Source organism: Sitodiplosis mosellana, unplaced genomic scaffold (genome assembly GCF_009176505.1).
Source record: "Sitodiplosis mosellana isolate CC-2019 unplaced genomic scaffold, AAFC_SMos_1.0 Smas_scaffold_6150, whole genome shotgun sequence".
Lineage (NCBI taxonomy): Eukaryota > Metazoa > Arthropoda > Insecta > Diptera > Cecidomyiidae > Sitodiplosis > Sitodiplosis mosellana.
In genome coordinates, this window is record NW_022601391.1 from 4,109,130 (window position 1) to 4,134,384 (window position 25,255).

Here is a 25,255-nt window from a genome sequence, read left to right on the forward strand (position 1 = left end):
TCTCTCTCTCTCTCTCTCTCTCTCTCTCTCTCTCTCTCTCTCTCTCTTTCTCTTTCTCTTATCATGGCAGTGATTTTTTTTTTTTTTTACACAAAACGCATGCTCAAAACTAAAAATATACAAGCTCAAGCAAATACAACTCGTGTGTCGTAGAATCATTTGAATTTCATTGGCGTTCAATGGCGAGAAAGAGACTTTAAAGCATTTATTTGTTTGACTCGTGAGTCAAAATGCAAATGATCTACAATTTTTTTTGGTCAGCTTGTGCAGTCGTCACGATTTATGTAAAGTCATTGGAAATTTACCGAGCATGCTCTTACTATTAGGAGAATCTTAATTAAATGAATTGTTTTGAAGCTTTCGAGTGCACAAAATGTACGAACCATAGCTTCCGCTCGTTGATTCTCATTTAATATTCTGCTCGCGTCTCTGGAAATCAACTAATAATTCGTGTGTTCTGTCAATTAGATGCCACCGATCAATGGGCTTAAAATCATGTTGCCTCATATGCGTTCTTCTTTTTTTCGTGAAACAAAGAAAATCTAAGTGAAAATAAGATACTCTTCCTGCTAGAATTCTTTCCGCTACGTCTTTTCTCCTTTTTCTTTAGCACAATTGTCAAATGATAGTTACAGATTTTACAAAAGCACATGGCGAGAAAGAGAACCGTACGATTTTATTTAATATTCAATGGTACAACTTCACCTGAATTATACATAATTACGGATTCATGCGAAATAAATGGCTTGCACACATGCTTCAACACCCTAATTACACACAGCCGAAAATGAAGTAACAAAATATATTCTAAGTAAGCGAAGAAAAAAATTTGGCACACAAATATGGGTCCAACAGCTACAGTTTTACAATAACAATAAAATTTATTGTAAAGAGACGCTTGTTCAATTCCCTGTAATTTCATTTACGGGTTTGAACGCATTTTTACAGAAAAAATGTGCCTAGTTTCTTTAGGTTTAAGTGCCAATTTGAATGTATTGTGAGTTCATACACGTGATGACTGATAGCGCTGGTGGTTGAACAGCTAGCTCAACGCTATAACTGTGATGTGTCGATTAACATACGAAAAATGGGTAATTATTTATTTTTTGATTATTTTTTGTGTGTGGCAGAAAAAATTCGGCAAAAATGGTATACGAAATGTAAGCTATGTACACGATTCGAGTGACGAAGCAAGTAAGAAGTGCTCAGTTGTTCGGAGCGTTACGAACGAATATTTCGAATGCACACTAAATAAAGAGGTTGTGCAAACATTATGCGGGAATTTAAAAGATACGTAGAAAAAGCGAACAAGAAGACAAGGAAAAAAAAACAGTGGTAGAACACAACTCATACGAACGTTTACGCTTCTCAACATAAAGAGACTGGATATATTATTTGTAATTGTCATTCGATCACAGGTCATTGATTGCCTGTGCCTGGCGCATTGTACCAATAGCTTAATCGAAATTAGTCATCATATTTATACCGTTTTAATAACTTGGTTTGATTAGCTCTTCATTTTGCAAATGAATTTCAAATGCGATAAACGAATGCTTGAAATTTTGTTCGCTCTGGGTTTGACGCACTTTGAATATCCGAAATTTTGTCGGACTGATAATTGTACGTTCTTTCTCTTTGTGATCCCGTCGCTCATCAAATTTATTGGATATTTTCAATGCTTAAATCTATAAACACCATAACGATAATAATAGGAGATTAATATTTAGATAGCACACCAACCTTCGAATTCGAAACTTTCCTCCAAACACCATTTTGATGGTTGATTTAGATGGTATTGCGCACTAGAGTAGTGTATGTATGTGTGTGTGTGGGAACTTTGTCTTTAAAATAAAATCTATATAGCTTTCTAGTTTAATAAAATCAAAATCGCCCAAATTGCCGATGAATATATCAATTGTAAATCGATCTGATCGCATTCACTTAATTTGGAGAAGATTCAAATTCGTAAAATTTTTGAACGAATACACACATATAATGAACATATATTTTGAATACACGTTCGCAAGAGTGTGATCAAAAAGTCACATAAAAAATCGATTTGTCTGCCTTCTTTGATAATCTGTTTGGGTTCTCGTTTGTTCGATTGTTTCGTAGCTTTAACGGTTATTTCGCGTAAATTTTACACTTTAGTAAACTCTTTTCAAATCGTTGATGAATTGTGGAAGTGATGACACCATAAACCAAAACAAAGCTTGCACATTGTTTTTCTATCAATGAAATAGATAGAAAATCAAAACCGTCTCGCTCCTTTCAATTGTTCCTCGAAGCATGGATACACTGAACTTATCTTTTATCATTATTTTAAATTAGGGTGATCACTAAAAATAAACAGTTCTAATGCATCACAATACTTTCATTTCTATCTCATTTGTGTTGTATTTTTCCGCCGATTCTCTTTCACTTCACCGCTTTACAAATTGCGTCCATATCACGTTTTTGCTCTTTCTAAATAAACAATGCACGTTTTGATATGTGCGCCTATTGTTAGTTTCGACGGAAATAGAAAAGTTCATGAAGCAGTGGGAGTGTTGCAACTTCTTCGTACTCCTTTTTATTTTTCATTTGTAACTGTTATTAGTTCTTAGGCTTGCAAATCGCATCTATTCGTACATAATTTATGATTTGAACTGTGTGTGTGTCAACGTCGTGCATTGTCAAAGCCGTTCTTTGTGTTAGCGTTTAATTACAACTAAAACAGTTCAGTCGATGTGTCTCTGTAATTTGAATCAAAAACACCAACAGAAAATTTAAAAACAAAGGAAACACACTATAATTCTAACTGTTCACTCTGTAGCTTTATTCCCCGTTCCCGGGCTGTAAACAGCCAACACAACCAATTCAGCAATAAAAAAAAAAAAAAAAGAAGTGGGATGCAAACGGCGTTTAGTTTTCGTGGTATTATGTTGTTGTTGTCGTGAACGTCGACAGAGGCTGAATGCTACAGTCAACACGATAATTAAAATCATCCGAAAGAAAGTATCTTAAGCAGCTGCAAAACACCTCAGTGGAACCAATGAAATCCGTCTAATGTTTTTTTTCGCTTACATCGACTGTGCCATACGTACAAACACAAAAATACGGATAACAATTTATACACTTCACAAAACACCGTATGAGTTGAGTTGAGATGAGAGGAAACGACACGAACAATTTTGGATTGTGCATAAAAACACTCAACACCGTAACCAATGAATGCACTTTCCACTTTTTCATTAGGAACGTTGCGAAAAAACAAAGCGCATCACACTCTGCTTGATTGGTGATGTTCGTTGTATGCGGTTTTTTCTTCGTTTAGATGGAACGGTTCGAGATCAATAGTAACGGGATCGATGGAATGAAAACACACATAATTCTATAAGTTTATGTGCTATTGTTTTCTTTTAATGCTCCTTTCGTTCACTTCTATCCAATAGCTCTCGTTTGCGATTAAATTGCAGTTTATTTTTTTCGCTCCTTTTGATTGATCGAATGATTCATTTGTATATTCAACAACAGTTTGTCACATTGCAATTATTATTTCAATTCCGTTCTTTGATACACTAGTATCTTTCCATAAATAGAAATTTTCGGAATTGTTACTTGCAATATTCCAGATGTCAACCAAATAAACTTTCCATCGATTCAAATGCTCATGGTAAACAATGAAAACCAGCTATTTATCTCATGCCTAACTTGGTTTAACTCGTACGGTTGTCCAGACTTCCAGATATCTCTAGACTTGACGCATCAAAACGTACATAACTCGTTTCCAATGAATATTGTGATATGAATGCAGTTAACCAAACGAAATGGAAATGACAAACGTTATCAAGCCTTTTCTAGTTGAAGAGCGAAACCGTCACTAACTCTGCAACCGTTAGTCTAAAGTGTAGTCCTATTTGGATCTTTGCAGCTATATCCTTCTCAAGAAGCGGCTATTCATTGATTTGCTTCCCTGATGAAGCGTGAATGGAACGGCAGCAACAATTTGAAATTTAGTCGTACCTTGGGGGGAGCTTACAATAAAATTTCTGTGTTCATGCACTTGAATAGTGGTTTTAAATGCGTCCCGGAATAAATATCACATTATACGCATACGTTTCATTCACTTGTTTCATTTGCTTTTGCATATGCACATTGCACATACACACACAATGCACCATCCGTCATCAACGAAAGTCACTGATCACAGTTGTTGCTTTTTTGTGAAGGCACACTGCAACATCGAAACAATATTCAGTTCGTTGAATGTCAATTAAGCTGCAAAATGAACAAACCAAATACAAACACGGTTCCACTCTCAGTCGGTCGGAGTACTTTCTGTTTTTTTTTTTTGCTTTGCTTTCTCTGTCTCTGCTCAGTTGTGAAATACTATGCAATTTATTTTTGAAAACATCAATCCGCATTCGACCGGCTGATAAATTTAATTTTAGTTTTGTGAATGGCACAGGTCGTTTAATACACGGATATATTTCTCGCTACTATTTCGGTATCGATTAATTTTGCAATTTATTGCAATTTAAAAATAAAAATAAAAAACGAAAAGACGGAGAAGCATGTTTTGTTGGCCTGTTGGTTAATTTTATATCGTATATCTATATGTATATATAAAATTTTGTGCTATCTCAGTGTTCAGGCTCTCAAGTAACAGTATCATCCGTCTGGCTGTACATAATTAAATCACTCGTTGGCTGACCTTTCTTCAAATTTTCTATGGTTAAAAGTTTCTCTCATTATAAAGTTTGATTATGTCTCTTTTGCACTTGGGCTTTGAGCTTTTGTTTTGCTTTACTTGTTGACTGTTTTTGGCCCGTTTGATCACTTGAATTGATTATTTTCCACTTAAATGAAAGACGGATGGATGGATGAAAACCACCCAATCAAAAAAAATATAATATAATTATTTCCACACTTTTTGAATCCAATGGAATGGAAGAGTATAACAGTAACGACAATTTGAACAACACAGTATATATGTATCAGCGTTCAGATATTTCGTGGCAAACAATTTTTTCTTCATGTACAAGAGCAGCAACGAAACACACACTCTTGACACATCATCGCCACAAAGATAACTAAAACGTACGTTTGTGTTTTGAATGTTTGAGACGCGCTGTATGTTTTCAGCTTGCATCAGTCTGACGAGACCATGTATGTGAGCGCACGCTCTTGCTTGTTTGACTGTATTTCTTTCATATGAATATATATGTATGCGCTACAGCGTCTATCTTTGTCGTGACTACCGCTAAATGACGGTTCATTTTGCCATTTCGTTACGTATTTCGCGTGTTGTGGTGTTTGTATGATGTGGTGGGAGCAACGGGAAACATTCAAGTAGCGTTGAAACGCAAGCAACCGTATCGCGCCCGCGCGATCAGATGGTCTCAACACAATGTTCTACACACAAATTACGATGCACGATCGACGATCACAGTCGGGCCATTTTTCTTCTCTCTCTTCATATTGTAACATCAACAACAGCAGCAATTTCGAGTGCTTACTCCATTTGTTTGTTTGTTTGAGTGTTATCGTTTTTTTGCAACATTTGTACGTAGAAAAAATTTGGCTAGACAAACTGTGCATTTCACTTAAATATATTCTTTTGAAAATTTAATTTTTTGTTCACAAATAAAGTGTGAAGAGTAATGCCGTTGACGACTATGTATAGAAACGAATATTGATATTCCATAATAAATTCGCTAGCGCTATGTAACACACATTGAGTAATTGTTATGTTGCAGCTGAAACTTCTGAAACCATGTGGAGTAGGTGGCTTAATGTGGGCCCCTGAACTAAGGTCATTAGAAATGAAGTCTCCCAAACAAATGCGAGTTTAGATTTAAAAAAAAACAAAAGCTGAAAATAACTTTCGAAATAAAAATGGAGAGAAATCTATTTTTCGTGCGACATCAATTCAAGTTACTGCAATAATTCTTCTTGAATTTTGAAATGGGATTGCGCGACTTCTTTCTACATTCTCGAGTGACTACCAGCATTATGCATTAGAATTGTTGTGAAGCATTAACCCTTGTTCACGGTTCCAACATATGCAACATCGTTTGATAACTTTTTTTTCCGTATGCATATACCGTAACGTTGATACTAGAATTACACCATTTACTTCTTGCGCAATTACCGAAGAGAAAAAATTGATTATTTTTTTGCCATCGACATGCACGACATGTAATTCACGTTAGTGCTGCACTAAGCAATTAGCTTATGCATGTCATTCATTACCGTCATGTTCTTTCAACCATCACTTATGATCAATTATGTTTGCATCGCAGTTAAACGAACCGATCGTAACTATTGTGATTAGCTACTCGCTTCTATTCTCTACGATTTTCATCGAATTTTTCCTAGGTTTTGTTCTCATTATGTGTACATTTTTTTCAACCATACTCAAGTATATCACACAAGTACTTGCGTGTGCACGAGAGAGAGCATTTATGACATATTAAATTAAAAATGTAAAATGATTTCAAAGATTTTGAGTAATCTAATCAATACTTTAAATTTGAGTGGGTTAGTCTTTTCGCGAATTGACTTTGATTGAAACGCTAAGTAATCAAGAAATGCTCTCTGGTTCATATTCTGCACAGGGCCGTAGCCAGGATTTTTCCTAGGAAAGTGTGGTTCCACTGATCCGAACTGGTCCGAAAATCGTTTTTTACAATTTCGGACCAGTTCGGATCAGATTTTTGGACCAGTTTAAATGCCAAAATTCTTCTATTGCCCCACTTGTATTGTGTACCAATTTTCATCCAAATCGGACCACTTTTTGAAATTTCGATTTTTCGCGAATTTTCGAGGTTTTTGACCAATAACTTGAAAAATATCCAAAAGCCAGCCCACTTTTTTTTTCAAAATAGTTGTTTTTTCGGGGCAAGTTATCACTTGGTAAAGTGGAACCACACTTTCCTAGGAAAAATCCTGGCTACGGCCCTGATTCTGCAGTATGTGACTGAAATTTTTGTTTTTTCAATCCTTTGGTGTCGATACCGTTGCAAAATATTCCATTTAGAACAAGAATGTGTTTGCATTTCATCGAAATTCTTCTCTTTTTCTGATGTTGGTTTAACAAAGTAAACAAATATGAATGAAACGAAACAAAGCTCGCACGCATTCATTGCGCAGAACGGCCGATGTCACATACATTCTGCACGAAAGCCGTGAATTCAAATATGAAGTTCATTCAACCGCATATCTCTGCTGACTGAGTACTGAGCCATTGTCATTTAAATTCATTGTCGTGAACACTCAGATATCTTTTGTATAAATATTGCCATTATGGCAACGATGAAACATCACAAAAATGCGACGCGATATATGCGACCGAACATTATCAAATAATGCACACAGACCATTCAAATTGACAAGAAGGACAAACGTGTGATTTGTATGCGCTTCATTTTGCATGGTTGAATATCCCATTAATCTGCGTTTTTTTCTAGCTTTAAATATGAGGACTATTTGATGGAAGTTCTGCTATCAAAAGAAAACGTTTTTTTTTTATATTCGTTGACTCAAGCCGCTTCATCGGCAAAATGCAAGATGAGGATGATGACACATGGAATGTTTTCCGTGTCAATTTGACCATGAAAACTATGTGTAGTTTATATACGTTTTGGCCTGTCTCAGAATGCACGACCAACAGAAGAACCAATAAAGCTGGTAAATTATTGGTTGTACCCAATGACCGATGAGAATGGTAAACAAATATAAACACTACGCATCTTATGCATACAATGACTATAGTCAGTGCTTACGTGCACTGCATGCATCCCATCTTTTCTATTTGTTCAAATGACATTCATATCGCCATGCCAAGCCAAAGTAATCAATAAATGCAAACCAATCAAATTAGGTACGAAATTCAACACGTCAACGATAATCGATATGGAATATACCAAAGAAAATGCATTTGAATTATGTGTATAAAATCAGTATCGACAATTCGTTTTTATCCGGTCGAAAAAAATGGCATCATTCGCTAGTTCTGATCGCAGTGTTTCCCAAAGTGGAAGCGAAGCGTTTACAAATACGGCATTATTGTTCCCCCATAAATGACCAAAAAACGTTTTCCCGAAAAGAAATTATATGCTTTTTAAACACCGATTGATTCAAATATAGCTTAAGAAAAAAAACATCTGAGGTTGGATCGATGTTGAACGGCTGCTTTTCATTTAAGAAATAGTCAAGACATTTTACGAATGCTGCGAATATTGCAAATGACATATAAACTGTATAAAATATAAATACATACCCAGAGAGCATTTCATTTTCTATTTCATATAGTAGCCACTTATGAGCTGCATTTACCAATCCAATTCCCAATTGACCGCATGAGCGTATTTGATGTATTATTATTCAGTTATACTCCAATGAGCAGCCAATCCTATCCATGCAGATGACCAAATTCAGAACTTTTTTCCGTGCAGAAATTGTAAAGGTATTCAACTCTGTCGTATCATCACGAATATCTCCGAGTTTTCGTACATTTACACACATTTAAATGTAAATTCATTCGAATACCTGGGGCCCGTTGCACCGTACAGCTACAATAATTGTAAACTTGTAAATTGTAAAATTGACTTACAATTTTACAGGTACCTGTAAAATTGGTTTACGAGTTTACAAAAACTTGTAAGATTGATTTACAATTTAACAGAGAATTGTAAAACTGATTTACAAATCTACAATTTCTTGTAAAACGCTAGTTTTAAAGTATTTGCAATGAAAAAATAGTTTTTACTTGATAAATTCGTGAGGCAAAAGTGAAATTATTCATTTAAATATTATAAAATAATTTAAATTGTATATAAAAAAACAAATATTGTGAATTTTTTTGAAGGGTTTTCCCCACAGATGGCACTCTATAAATAAGATTTATTCTTCACACTGCCATCTGTGGGGAAAACCCTTCAAAGAAGAAAAAATCACAATATTTGTTTTTTTTATACAATTTAAATTATTTTATAATATTTAAATGAATAATTGAACCCGTGAGCACAAAAACGACTTATTAAACAATCGCCGAACAAAACGATACAAGAAAAAACTACCGAACAAAACGTACCACAGCGGTAATGTGTAGCACAGCGGAGTTTCGTTTTGAACGGTACCGTCCTGCTGTGTTACGTTTTTGACGTGTGTTTTGTTTGGTAGTTTTTTCTTATATCGTTTTGTTCGGCGATTGTTTAATAAGTCGTTTTTATGCTCACGGGTTCAATTTCACTTTTGCCTCACGAATTGACTTTATAAAAACAATTTTATCAAGTAAAAACTATTTTTCATTGCAAATGCTTTAAAACTAGCGTTTTACAAGAAATTGTAGATTTGTAAATCAGTTTTACAATTCTCTGTAAAATTGTAAATCAGTCTTACAAGTTTTTGTAAACTTGTAAACCAATTTTACAGGGAATTGTAAACTTGTAAATCAGATTCACAGGTACCTGTAAAATTACAATTTACAACTTTACAATTATTGTAGCTGTACGGTGCAACAGGCCCCTGCGAATTGTCGGCGATCGTATGTGATTCGCTGCGAATCTAATAATATAAATTATTTTTTTCTATTGATTTGTGTCGATTGTACAAAGTGATTAATAATGTCAATAAGCAAATTTAACATGTTTTTGTTCTGAAATTGTAAATTTCAACGATAAGAATAATCTGGCCGCTATTGTTCCTCGAAATTCGTGTGAGTGTATGCTAATGAATCTGTCCTTGTCAAACTCATCAATGCATCCATGCAATTGGAAATATAAGTTATGGTGATAAATGATCGCGTAAAACCCCAGAATCTGGTGGGCCACCAGTGGTGGCTAAACAAAAATAATTGAAAATTTGAACTGATTATTACCGCGGCTATGAAATCCATACTGACGACAACATTCGACCTGCCTCTAGTGGTCATACACACAACACACGTCGAGCGGTCAATATATACACACAATATAGTCACGCTTGCATTGGATTTATACGGTTTGCGCGAAAGGCTCCTTGATTTTCGGCCATGCATACGCTTATGTGATTGGAATCTTCAACTATCACCACAAGCGTCGTATCAGCAGAGCTCGTCTTATGTTTACATTGGAAATACGTGTTATTGTTGTTGTAGCTTCACCGCCATGATTATTACAAACAATTTTTTGTTTGAAAAACGATCTTTTTTTCTCAAAATATAAAAGATTTTCCAGACTAGTTTCGAAGAGTTTTGTTTTCTTCCAAAATCGACTGCCAAACATTTTAAAGATTTGCCTTTCTGTTATCTTGATAACATACGTTAAGTTGTAAACATTTGAGCCAATTTCTATTCAAATAATTAGGTTCTTCGTTCATTTGATAATTTGTCATACCCTAGCAAAAAATGTGCATGCAGTCTACGTTGCGTTGATGCATCACTCGCACCAATTTTACACTATTTTAAACGTAAAACAATGTGGCTACTATCACTTATTCACGTCCTCTTTTGGTCATTTTGCTGATTCTCATTAGTCTTCGTTGATCTGTTCATAATGATATTGGTTTTGTGGTGTATTCATTTGATATAAGCATTTTCTACTATTGCGGATGATTTCGATGTGTTTGACGGTGATGAGTGAGAATTGCAGAAAGTCGAACAACCACAATATATGAGAGCACAATAATAAATAAGAAATTGCTATACGAGTGGCAAAGCGACGTATTGTGGCATCTACGCATCGCGAAGAAGATTAATTGCATTCTCAATAAGATATGCAAGTGCAATCATTTTGCAATGAACGCATTTTTTTTTCCTAGGTATACTTTTTTGTGATTATCTCGAACACAAACATATAGCGATAAAGAGAGCGTGCGCAATTAACGCGTTTCGAGATTTTATTTCTGATGATCAAATCGTGGCATTCGAATCAAAGTCCCCATTCGGTTTTTTTTCTATTTCCTTCATTTGTGTGCATCGCTTTCTCTTTCTCTCCTTTTCTCTTTCCCTACCTCACCTTTATTTAAATAATTCGTTTTGAGAATTCAGGTTAAAGCGTCGAAATTTTCTCAAAAACTTTGTATGAGTAATGGGTGATAATTAATTCAACACTAAGCGAATTTATTTAAAAAAAATTAAATCATTCGAACTCAAAGTTAATTAACATTTGAAGAATGTCCAGAAGCAAGATAAGAGAAGAATGTCCGTTGCATCTTTCCTCATTTGAAATGTATTTGTTGAAAAAAAATCTGAGAAATTTATATAATGCGGCTTTGGACAGATGGACAGAATCAGGTAAAAGTATAAATTGTAGAACAACAGGTTGGGTCAATCGGCCATTATTTGAAATCAGCGAAGCGAATTCCAATGTTTACCTGCAATTATACACGTGAAACCAAAACTAGGAGGTCAGAGCCGACTTATTTGAAATGGTGCATGTTGCAAATCAAGTTGATGGACGATATAACGAAGGATTGTTTGGTGGTGCCACAAACTGCCACCAAAAGCTTCTTGCTCGCACAGTTATGATACGGTAAAATTAACCCTTTGACGACCAAGATTGAACGGGTGGGAATTTTGCAATTCTGATTGCAGATTCGTGATCAGCGACCCCAAAAGACCTTAGGAAAATTTTAATTAGAAGAAAAAAAATGTTGGTCGGCCGACCCATTTTTTCAGTCACTTCATAAGGTGACATAAGTTACATGTAAAACTGAAAAATGTGACCAAAAATAGAGTGTTACGGGCAGAGGTTGTCTGAATCTTTTCATCTAATATTCCAAAGTTCTAGCTCTGACCGTTTAAAAAATATAAGATTGTGAATAAATGTGAAAAAAGTTACGATTTTTCAACTTTGATGGCATCTGTGGAGCGAGCTGGTGGAAAATGTCAATTCTTTGGTAGATATATTTATCAAAATCGGTTAACAAATGTGGAAATTATAGGCGAAAAACAAAATGGGACATATGTGTCCCAATAGTTGTCAAAGGGTTAACAACTCAGTTCGTGGTGTGACTAATAACATATGTCTAATTTTTATAGAAATGTCGTTATCTTGCTCAAAATTACTATTCGAACGATGGCTGTTGAGAATGCCTGAACTGTCAAGTAAGAAAGGCTGAATATGAGTGGATATTCTGAATACAGCCCAAAATACACCGAAATTAGTGAGTTGAGGAATTTATTTTATGAAAAAATGATGAATCTCCCTAGCTTACACATGAATTGTGTGTAAGTGTACATTCATTCATTTTAACATTCCCATGCTGTCGATCTTCCATATCCATACGACGCAGAATGCGCCATACATAACAATCTCACCAACATCTCGAGCCCATGGAGACTTGAGACTATTTGTATGTTGCAAAAACTCTCAAAAGAAATTATATTCGTATTACTGGCTTAACTAGCTTACAAAAGAAATTAAAATCATGCTGACACAACGTAATGATCAAACATATATACAAATTTGAATACAGCGCAATAGATAATAACACGTCGTCAAAACAAAACAAATGGAAAATTGGCTCGAGTACCAACGAAATGTGATTGAAATGCACAAATATTTTGACACAATTATGAAACATTTAAATCGATGGCAATTCATCTGTAGAAGAGATTTAGGAAGTCCACTGTTCAAACTGGATGAACATTGCACACAAACATTTAATATTGGATTTATGATTATGTGTACGGAATGAATATTGTGTAACAACCCTGTGATATATCGGATTTTCTGTTGTTCCCAAGTTTTTAGCACAAATCTTTGGTACTAGCGTCTTTGGGCATAAACAGTCAGACGATTTCTCGCTAAATATGGCCTCATGTAGATACGGCATTTGTGAGCACGATTCCTGGCACAATAATGTATACCATGTGTCAAAAATGATGTATCACGTTCAATCTCTTACCAATTTCAGAGAATGAACATTGAACATTCAATTTATATATATACACGTATATGGAACAAATGAAATAATAATGTCTCTCAAAATGCACATTTGAAATTTCGTTATGGCAAAGGCGATCGGAAAACTCCGTCGATTACTACAACCCAAGCGTAGGTTTAGTAGTTTCCCTTTTAAGTGTCAAAAAGCATCAAATCACTCGACAAAAAATTGCATATAGTTTTCGTATTTAACAACATAAAAAATAAAATTGATTTGTGTATTTGTTCGTTTTTTTCTGTTTGAATTTATAACGGAATATTCTCCTCGTGCTTCACCTTTATTTTGTAGATACGGACATCGAATTAGTGTGCTAATTAGATATTGCATAATAAATATGATGGAACAACAGTGCGCTAGGTTGGGACGAAAAAAGCCAGTGAGGCTATTAAAAGAATGAAATATAGCAATTTAAATTGATCGTTTTGATACATACGTATATTACATAAATTGATTGATCGATAATGCGTTCAGTTTGAATATCAACTTTTTTTTCATTTATTTCTTTCCACAACAAAAGCCGTAGCCAGTCGATACCAATAATTTAGTCCAACCAGGGCCGTAACGTGGTCAAAATTATACAGTAATAGAATCTAGTGACATATGCTACTAGTTGGCAAGTTGAGTTACATCTGTTAATAAACGAACAGAAAATAAATGAACTATATTTGTTAGAACCGCGAAATTTGATGTACAGCTGCCCCCCAATAAGGCAAGATTGAAGCTGATCCTCAAACGCATGTATGGACGCTACGTCGACAGTGAGGTTTCGTTGGTCTCAAGATTCGCTAATGTGAACTATTATGCAATACAATCGTTCCATTACTCCACATTTTGCTTTTATTTTTCCAAAAAAAATTCTCTGCTATCACCCTAAGTTGTCCATTTATTGTAACACTTTGAGGTATTCTGCATGCCGTTCAATTCTTCACTTTATGCGTTTTGTCTCTTCATTCGATCTTAATCGATATGACGTATCAAAGATGCTGAATACAACGCTCACAAAAAAGGAAAATACACAAATCATCGAATTAAGTAAAACGGACACCATCTTTTCCACAACAGGCATCTTTATCCAATCGTTCGAGTTTTAAACACCAGTCGTTAGTGTTGATTAATTAAGTGCGATCAAGTTTCTTTGCATCCAAAAATGATTCAATCTACAAATTCGTAAAATGGGAAATCTAAGAGATTTTTTTTTAATTCAAGTACATTCTGTTTGCCATGCATCGAATCGAATGTATAATATAAATCCACATTGTTATACTGGGCAATTGATGGATTTATTTAGATTAATTAAATCTCTTGTGCAGTATGCTCTGTTTTTATTGCATAACATATCGTGATCTCGCTGTCTATTTGCATATTTCCTACCATTTCGTTCGCTGCTCTTCTTTTGGACTTCAAAATAAATAGCTAAGTTTCTCTCTCTCGCTATTTTGCAATGTCATTTTCGGGGCTGATTGCATTCTTCTTTATACGGTTTGTACCTGTGTTCAACACATTGTCATATTGAATTGTCACGATAATATTTTTTACACAATATCAATATAGTTGGATTCATGGTGAAAACCTCACTCATAATCCCTCTGTTTTTCTTTCTATAGTTGTTTGCAAATATTCAACATTTTATTCAAATGACAAGCGTTGAATTGTTCGCAACTGTTTTGTAATATGAAATATGCTCGTTAGCACCCTTATTCCGGTTAAATCATGCCAAACATCATATTGGTTTGAGCATTGTTTGCATTAAGTGCAGCTTTTCCCGTTTCGTTTGTCAAAGATTGTTTGGCGCGGGCATTCAATTCAATTCGCAATAGAATTTGTCGTGATTTGTCGCAGCCAGAGAAGAGAAATGCTCAGAAATGGGATTTGGCGTGTTTTTTTTCTATCGAAAATCAGTATTGTTTGGAATCGTGATGTTAAAATCATCGATACGGATATACTAGTATTTGAAGTTTTTCTCTCTTTGAGGTTGCATTTGCTGGTGGTGATCAAACGATTCGTTTGTACCATAGGTTAGAGCAAGTACTACACTACAGTACAGAAAACATAAAATAATTTAACTTACCCAATGCGATTGCTATCATCAGTAGTTGCCACTGACATAAGAGCATTGTGGCTGCGCTTCCGCATGCGCATCGAAGCTCGATTTTCGTTGGATGGTGTTCGATTGACAATTGGCTGCTCTAGTCGACCATTCATTATCACTTTGTTTTTCGCTTTAATGGCCTGTTGCGTTTGTAGAATGGCCTTCTTCACTTGGAAACCGTGCGGTTGTCGCATACTCGAAAATGGTCTCGGATTAAAGAGATCCGTTGAATTTGGCTTACGCGGCAATAAGGGAGGCGATAAATTCTCAAAATTATTGGCTTTGATAAATGGTTTTCGTGTCGTCGGCTGTCCAGCAAAACTATTTCTTCGATTGGCTGTATTCAGTTTGTTTTCCGGGTCAGATGTTTGCCGCAGAATTTCTGGCGGTGGCGGTGGTAATGGATCATCTTGATGTTCAATGATAAGATTGCATTGATTGTTTGCCAAGGGTGATGGAGGTGGTGGCAAATCGGGACTAGGAACACGAAGCGATGGATTTTTCGGTGGTCTCTCTGGAATCCATTCATCTAGAGATATAATTGGGCCCATGACAACTGCACCGCGTAAATCATTGGAGAAATGTTGTTTGAGAACATTTTGATCACGATATGCCGAATATTCAGCAGCGGATGACGTTCTGTAAGTATACAATTTTTGATTAATTCAATTAGATGCCAGTTGAATATATAAATTCCATGTACGCGCTGATATGTGAATTACACTCACCTTCTAACCGGCATTACATTTACTCTTCTCGGAGGCGGCGGTGGTGGAGGAACTCCGGATTCGTTTATACTTTGCAAATGGTTTTTGTCAACCGGTATGGTCGTGTATGTTTGGTTTGCTGGCGATTTTACGGGGCTGTTTATTCGGTCACCTTGTCGTTGTAACAAACTGACGCTACCATTTGATGCTTGTTTCTGGGCCGATAGTTGTGTTGTAAGGTTGATAATTTGCGACAATTTGTTGGGCAACGAAAGTCGTGTTTGTGGTATCAATTCCATTGATATACTGACTTTATTCGTAGGTAAAGATTGAGGCCGTATCACACTGGTGCCATTTGAACTAATTTCGTTACTGTTTCTAGTTGCACCATATTTCACATTATTCTCGTATGCAATGCTTCCATTCGTTCCATTAACCATATGACTTGAGTTAAGTTTGGCTGTTTGCTGACTCGTACATTTGTCTTTCAAAGGTGATATTTGTTGTTGTTGCTGCTGTTGTTGTCGTTCAAAATATGATTGAACGGCATTCTTTTGAAAGGCTTTTAAAGTCATATTTGGTACACGCGTAGTTTTTGCTGGATCCAAATACGTATATTTTTGGTTATTTGTAATACTCTTATTACTGATATTGCTATTTTGATTCTGTCGCTCAAGCTCGTTTATTCGATCGGCAACCGACTGCCAATTTTGACCGTTTGGTGATCTGCGAAAAAACAATTAGTAAGTTTCTTTTAATTCTCGAACGTTACATCTTTATTTGTACATTTCATAAGAGAACTTACCTGATTGGCGGCTTATCCGATTGTTGATTATTATGGAAGAGCTTCGGTTCGGGCGATGTGTTCGTCTCTCTGTATGTGTCCACGGGAAACAATCTATGATTATTTCGACTAGATTGTTCTGATTCTCCTTCTGTCTTGATATTATTAGATTTGGCTGATAGTATTTGATCATCGCTCATATACAAAGCACTTTCGGAACGGTGGACCCTAACTCTTGAACTATGTGCAATTAAGTGCGGTGCTGAACCTGTTGAAAAAAAAGCATAACAGAGATTTTAGATTGATGCCCGTTGAAAATAACCCCTGAATTTAGACTTCTTATTACTTTTCGCTACTATACGATGAATTCAGTCAAGTAGAGACTTTTTTAAGCTTTTTTTTCTTGTTGTGCTTTAGATTACTAAAAAGAAATGGCAAGACCAAGCCATTAAACAAATTTTACAATGTGATGATATTTGCTGATTTTGTTGTGAAAAAAAATCCATTTTAAATATAAAAAAGTAAATCAATTTCTTCTTGAATCATTGTCGTTATGGGTTTTCCCTAAGACTTCATTTATCGAATGAATTTTCGATGAACATATTCACATGTGTACGCACCTAACACTTAGAAAAATATCCGACCGTCGAATGAAACATAGTGTGTATACGTAATTTATTCACAACAATATCATATATAAAAGGAATATCATTGTACTGATTGCAGATCTATCCATAAACTCTTAAACTTTTTCAAACTCATGGATTCCACAGATAAATTTTGATGGACTTATGCAAATAGGCCAAAAGTAAATCGAATCTCAAAAGAATTGATTGTTTCTGGTCCTAATATAAAATGCCAAGCAACTCGGTAATTTTCATTTAATTCCCAAATGTCTGCGTCGTATGTAAAAATTGATAGAATGCCAGGCGGTAGCGATACTTCGTTATTTTTTGTTTCCATTATTTATGCTATGTTTATCACGTGGTATTTGCATGTATGTATTTTCAGAAGAATGCGCTGATTCCAGTTGCAATTGAATTCGTATCAAGTCTGATGAATTTATTGCAATGTTACATTGCCAATGTGGTAACATTTGTTTTGAAAGGTTCAAGCCTGCATGATACTTTAAGCAAGTTGAGAATGAACAACGCATATAATAAGTAAAATCTTGAATATTTTTGTGTGCGAAAAATAAAAATGATTTGTGGTAAAAAAAATCCTGAATTGCACCCAGCCGACAATGAGCCCGCTTGCACGCATATAATCGCTTGAGAGCTTAACAAAAAGTAACTGTTGTTGTCATTTTCAGTATTTTTCGTATATAAACATGTCTTTTCCAATTATTATGACCAATTCGATTGACAATATGTTTCTTTTATTTATCGAGTGTGAGTAAGTAAATTGTTTTTGTGGTAAATGATGAACTAGTCGAAATTGAACTAATTTCGAAACGTTGATTTTAAACAGTGTATAAATTGGCATATATAAGAATACAGAAATTGATTTGATTCAAATAAAAACGTATGGATTACACTTTTTTGCTGGATTCGATTGATAGTCTCACGTAAAATGACTGTAAAAAGCAAATGACTGGAATTGTCAACACATTGGAATGCTTTCAGTTGAAATTCATGTTGCGCAAAAAAATGCGAAAAATTATTTTAAAATGTTGAGAACTTGATGATGGAGAATGCACATCTTCTTTCAACTTTGATGAAGTTGAAACAAATAACCGCATCAAATGAATGTTTTCGTTCTCACAGTAACGCAGAAGAGTGATAAAAGTAGGGAACAAGGAGAACATAACAATGTATAATATATACCCAAAGTGTAAATTGTTGTGTCGCGAATGGCCACAAAGTGTGAGAAAAATTGGTAAAATGTTTTCAGTCGAAATTCGGAGCCGCTTACTTCAAAATGGTCATTCATGCTGAACGTTGTGGCGGAAAACTAATTTAAGAACATTTAAACAAGAATAATTGGATTGATGTCGACTTCTTCGTTTCAGCAAAGGTTTTATTTATGGACTTTTCTCGAACTCCGTCCGTTGAATAATCGCTGAAACATATTTAGCATATTATTTCTTGCGTTTGTATTTTTAATCGCAACGAATCTCGCGCTCTTGACTGGCGAAATGCAAAAAAAGTAAAATGAAATGAAACGAAAAAGACTCGACCAATCCAAAAATGCTGGCGATGAATTTTATTGTGTAACTTTCAATCTCATTCATCGCTCCGAGAATAATACGTGGAACGAATGCAGCTTTATTGCATACCGGACCAGAATAAAGCAAACAAACAAATCTACAAAAGCGATGCACTGAGAAAGAGAGAGGAAGAGAAAAAGGTAAAATGATCTTATGTCACGATATGTTGTAATTTCATCATCACAATATGACATGGCTCCAGCCGATGAATTCATTGCTACAACGGCAAGAAACAAGAAAAAAAAACCATCAAACTAATAAATGGCTCTCATCGAGCAAAGCCAAGTTCGATTCGAACATATGATGAAAAATCGGTAAAATTTTTCTTTCATGGCGAATTATTCAAGCGAGCCCATTATTCGTCTATCCATTTTTTTACCATTATAAATGCGATGGTGGAGTGCTCAACTATTTATAGTTAGATTGTGTGTGTATTCAAATTAATTGTCGATTACTATTGTTTTGTTCATTTTGGCCCCATTTGATTTGATTCGCGCTGTCCTCTAACAAACGATGTCCATTGTTTCTCTCTCGCATCATATCTGAATACTTGCATATATTTTTACATTTTAATCATGGCGTGTTATATGCGTTGAAATATTGGATCATGATTAACCCTCAACTGCACTTATTTTAAAGACCTGGTTTTTCTGTTTCCTGATTAATTTTGATACGAAAGTAATGGAAATATTCTTTGTTTTTGACGGAAATATGAAAATCATGCATGGGATCGCTTTTTTGCGAGAATTCGGAAAGAAATCGTAAGAAACTTTCGACCCCAGAGAATAAAAAGTATCAAAATCACTAGAATTTACACGAGAAAAATAATTCATTTCGGAAAAATCATTTTCCCTGTTCTTTCGGATCATAAAGACCATTTTGTGTCACAAAATACCGTATGAGCCCACATCTTGGCTACGGTTTTGCAATTTTTGCGATGATTTTGTAGAAAGTCAAAAATTGGACATTAAATTCAATTGAGAGTTAAATAAAAATGTACAATGTATTCAACGTTCGACTTGGAGAAAACATGAAACATTGCATTTTGTATTGATGCCAATATTCTAAGATGTGAGAAATTGGTGACTTCGCCTATTGAGCACATATTTTTCTTACTCAAAAAATTCAAAATGGATACATCTACACAGGTTCATTAATTACTTGGATCTCTTCACTTTCAGTGGAGTTTTCCATAATATGACGAAGTATGACAAATTCCAATCTGGTCGGGCAGCACACTCGAATTGTGGTATAGTACTATACACGGACAGAAGAATATGAGGATAATATGATACGTTTCATCAATGTCAACAAAAGCGATTAAATTTCTTCGTTTACATAAGTGGTCGAATGTCGCATGGTCCTTTCAGTGGAAATATTGTTGCCTCACAAGAGTTCACATAGAAAAAAAAACTCCGTGAATTGACACATGACCGAAGAAATTGTGGGAAATTAATGAGCGTGTTAATTCATGGAGCATAAACGCGCACCAATCACAATTTCATACAGCTCGTAATACTGAAAAAAGCCCTTTTTTCATATGACATATGCAAACTTTGTAAATCAGCATTGCACCACATGGCGATGCATTCAAGCCAACATATTGTACAATCGATTGTTAAGCGCAAGCGAATGGTAAAAAATGTTTTCCAAAATTTGTGTTGAAATGATATGATTAATAATAATACATCGATTGTTGAGCTACAGCTCGACTGTGGGTCCAGTTCCCCTTTTGTGAGCAGTTCGTCTCATCTCTCAAGTTCAGTGCGCAAAAGAGCCACTTCAATTCATTATGACACAATATTTTTTATGTGCATGTCCATGTAAACGCAAAATCTTGTGAAACCAAAACAATGTGCAAACGAATATATTTTTGACTTAACAATAAAGTGCAACAACACATCGCATGGCATGCCATGGTTCATTTGATCGGTATCTCGACCATAGCCTTCTTCGTGATTCCAATCGATCACGAAAAAATCCGAATTCGATCTCACAACTGGAGTCTTTGGAAAACATCGATTACATCGGTATGTAATAGTCAATCTTACGTTTAGATTTGCCCCAGTCCAACAAACAATTTCATGTATTCATTGGCTTATATACTGTAAGATGTCCAAAACAATATCGTGTTATGGTTCAATTGTTGTTCATTTACAATGAAAGAAGATATGAAAATGAAAATTGATGCGAAAACGCACTATAACGAGTTAGTTAACGAATGTTAATGTGTTTAAGTAAACAAAGTCTTGTCTTTCATTAACGAGATGCTATGGAGATTGGAGACGGATAAATTTCATATTTGAATTAAAACAATTGTTTAAAGGTTTATGTTGGAGTGTCTACATCGTCTTTGCAATAAATTAATTACATTTCACTATGTTCATTCGCAATTGAATAAAACATTTGTCGTCTCTTGTCTCTAAACTCCAATTTTACCAAAATATATGGAGAAAATTGACCAAAATATTTTTTAAAAATCGCCCACAAGCTTGAACAAATAAATTGCTCAAACCTTTTTAGCTATATAAATAATTGAATGTTTGTCGATCTGTGTGACTGTTGCGAGGTCACTTTGACTTCTCGCAGCCTGGAGAAGGTTTTTAAAAACTCAATTTTCTAAATGTTTGCTTGACAACATGGTTTTAATAAATATTGGAACTTTCTACTGAGCATTTGATAAGGGAGAATCGATCGCAAAAATTTTTTTAATATTGATCAAATGAAATATCATCACGTAGAGGATTCAGATCTCAAACCACCGTCTAGTTACGCCACTGTTTATTACAACAAATGAGGAGGAAGAAGAAATAACTACAAAGATTAGATCAAAAAGTACCAAACTGAAGCGTTATTGCGATGCATTGGATGTTTGGATAGAATGACAATGTCATGGAAACTACATTGATGCATCTAATTAGTTTGCCTTCGTTGATTAAATCAAATCCTACCGTTATAAATGAGAATGAATGCGCGATAAGAAGGTGAGAGCGCGCATAACGTAGAGAGTTCATGGTAAAATGGCTCATGCCTGAGAGAATTAAAAGAAAAACAGCATAATGAAAACAATCGAACGTTACACGGTACAACTGGAATTGTCATTTTACTGTATCTCCGTTTGCAGAATGTGTTGAAGTAGCGATGCTAATGTCATTGAATCTATAGTTTGGTTATTTCGCCTTTTATTTCTGCTGTTCATTCTCTCAAGCTTTTCTTTGGATTAAATACTATTTGGAATTTATACATCTAATTAATTAAATTAACATATTCTTTTGTCGATCGAAATTGGTTCCAGGGACTTTTAGTACGTTTGCATTTTCAATTAATGTTCACGGATTGCGTCCGAAATTAAATGAAGAGAAGAAGAAAATAAACATGGTATTTTCATTGTAGCAACGAACATAAACAAAGAGAAAATACAGACAAAACAAAAAAAACTTAGCCGAAGCACAGACGATGTGCGCAATTGATAACGACGATCGCAAAAACGACGACAACAACAGCAAATCGATAAAACAGTGCAAATGAGTTCAGAAAGTATGCGCGATCGGCGCATTTTAGGTGTTTACAATGCGAATACAATAGTTATTTGCTCACAGCTTCGACGATTTATACATCACACAGTTACTCATGTTGAAGCTAAGGGCAAAGCATAAATAATTTGCACTATGTGTACTCATATTTGTGGGTAAATATTCAAGTACTCACACAAAACTAAAATTGTGTGTCAACTAATCGGTTAAGCGTTGGGTAAAGCTCCAGAGCTAATGGACTGAAATTTGTATGTTGCGAGAGAGACAGAGAGAAATTGAGGAGGGGGGGGGGATAATAAATTGAATACATAAAACTCCGTGTAAACAGCATCCGTTTGGTTTGACTGATCTCGATTTCTATGTGTGATCTCCATTTTAGTATCGATTTATTGTTGTGGCAAAATATTTTCGATGTTCGCTACAGACAAATATTATTTATCAGATTATCATTTCGAAAATTATCCGGCGCCACCGGTGGTATTCGAAATGTCCACATATGTTCTGGCCTTGTAAAAATTATGATTTAATTTCTACGGATGGGTTAAAATAGGGATTTGTTTTATTTTGGATGTGCTTTGTTCGAGTCATTCACGTCGCATACAAAGTTCAGCTGTCGGGATGTCCATTTTCGAATCGTGGCTTTAATTTGAAGCGTTAAAGCAGATTTTCTATATTTACAGCTGTCGTCGCGCACCGGAATTATTGTGTAAGATCGGTTGCATTAATTTTAAATAATGTATTATTATAAGTAGGTATTTATGTATATAAAATCGATGAAGACACGGTTTTGTAAGTTTTTGGACAGCAAGTCTTCAAATACCTTAGCTCAGTTGTCTGATCCACTTATCTTTTGACTAATGAAGAAACGACCAACAGTTTTCAAATATATTCTATATTTTGCTATGTAGTGCTGCGCATTTGCTCACATCGGATCCCGAATTAGTTGCATATTGTGCTTGCTTTGCCTCTCATGCCACCACGTTTCTCAGATGCTTCTTGGCTTTTGTGCTTTGGATTTGGCAAATGCCGAAATTCGATTGTGTTGTCTTTCATGGCGCACTGAGAACAATGACGCAAAAAGTGAACATTTAAGACATTTCGATAAATGTCATAGTACCAACATAACAGAATATGGACTAGATAAAGGCATTTAAATGGCAACGCGCGCGTATAGGTTTTGTTTCCGTATGGTAAAGTATCTAGGTAAATATACTTTGATGGTCATCGATAGTGTTTTCAGATCGTTTGATTTAAATAAAATGGAATTATTAGCAGTTTGGGAAATGAAATTTGTTCCGTTCATAGAAAGTAACACTTTCACATTTATTGTGAACATTGGAACACCAAGCAAAATTTAAACATTCAAAATTGTAAACGCTTCTAAAGCTGTTGTTTTTTTTTACTTCAATTGCAAAAACAACTTAGTTGCATAGAATTGCGATTATTCTATACAATATAAGTATACATTTACGTTTAACGCTCTGTGCATGTATGAAACTCAAGAAAAAAAAGAAACATTTCTTCTCGGCACATAGCATTTGGATTCAATTTTTGCAAACCACTCTCATTTACAGTCACATGCTACCAAACTGGTTTCCTTAACTTAAACAAAGAGATTGAAAAAGTGTGCACACACAGTCGAAATAAAAGGAAAAAAACCTAACTAAGGTAACTATCTATTGATACGCAACGACAATTGCCGCGGTACCGGCATTGACTTCGCCATCGAAATACATTTCGATAGCAAACGAATAGCACAGAAAAATACTTGAATATAGACAAATGGTACACAGCACATATAGAAAAGACGCTTCAACGCAAGAAAGACGAAGGGATGAGTATTAAATCAGACTTTTCAACTGAATTAGATATGCAATGAAGAAGTAGGGGGAATCACTCTTGAAAATTACTTTATGATTCAAATATTACTTCCGAATTAAATTTTTTGTTTTCGAACAACGATTTCCCCACGATAGGCAATTGATTGTAGCTGCTCTTGCTTTAACGATTCTTCCTTTTTTTCTGCATAACCATAAATTGTAGTGTGAGCGTTGTATCGCGGTTTGTTGTATTATTTCCATTCAGTAAATTGTGACAACAGACGTTACGGTGATTCGCGAAAGTGATCAATGCTACCAAAGCGTGTATTGTATTCATGGGCGTTCTTGGTGGCTTTGAAACGAGCTAAAATGAGCATCACCCAAAAATTGACATTCGTATAAACTTTGAGTTTTCATTATACTTACTATATACTACTATATCTTGTTGGTAAAGTGAACCAAATCGAGTTGGTTTCAAACACATATGTTACTTTTGAGCAGTTTTGTCGAATGTTGTACACTGGCAACACATTTACGTTATGTGCAAAACATTGCTCACTACACACAGTTCACGCACACCATGAAATGGGGCACTTTTGTGCCACATCGTTCAAGAATACTGCTTCACATTCAATAATTTGCTTGTGTTCACAACAGTATCCGAATGGAATGCAGAAAAAAAAATGCAGAAACCCAAAAACGCAGAAAAAAAATTTGCAGAAAGAAAAAATGCAGAAAACTAAAAACGCAGAAAAATTGAAAAAATACGATTTTTTCAAAAGTTTGTTGACCACAATAGATTTCGTCCGACGCGTGTTTTTTTAATCTGGCACATCAGTCAAATAAGTGCCAGGCGATAGTTTAGGCCGCCCTGAGTTCAGAATGGGCCATGGTTTTGGGTAAAGGTGCTTCTGCCGGGAGTTAATGACTATAGGCGTTCCCACATTTCAGGAAGAACGAATTTCTTGATGAAACTTAGTTTTTACACCAGTACTCCGGTAATTATTGATTTTTTACCTATCTATTCAAGAAGTAATTTGTTCAGACGATCACGCAGAAGCGATTCTGTACTCTCAAAGCTACAATATGTTTCAGAAAATGGGTTGAAATGGGTAAATTTCGTGGAAAATGGTCAAAATTAGTTACTGTATTAACATTTACAACTTTTGAAATGTACGGTTCAACACATGAATGTCAG

At 35.1% G+C, this 25,255-nt stretch overlaps 1 protein-coding gene across 6 annotated transcripts in view; it reads right to left on the bottom strand.

Annotated features, from left to right (window-relative positions):
* Positions 1–25,255, bottom strand: part of LOC129574216 (protein Shroom) — a 155,312-nt gene that overhangs the window by 52,991 nt on the left and 77,066 nt on the right. For all 6 annotated transcript variants that reach the window (XM_055455872.1, XM_055455873.1, XM_055455875.1 and 3 more), the window contains 3 exons: positions 16,517–16,763; positions 15,733–16,437; positions 14,984–15,643 (listed from right to left, as the gene is read on the bottom strand). In XM_055455872.1, the coding sequence (XP_055311847.1) occupies positions 14,984–15,643; positions 15,733–16,437; positions 16,517–16,763 (1,612 nt within the window). The remainder of the gene's footprint in view (positions 1–14,983; positions 15,644–15,732; positions 16,438–16,516; positions 16,764–25,255) is intronic.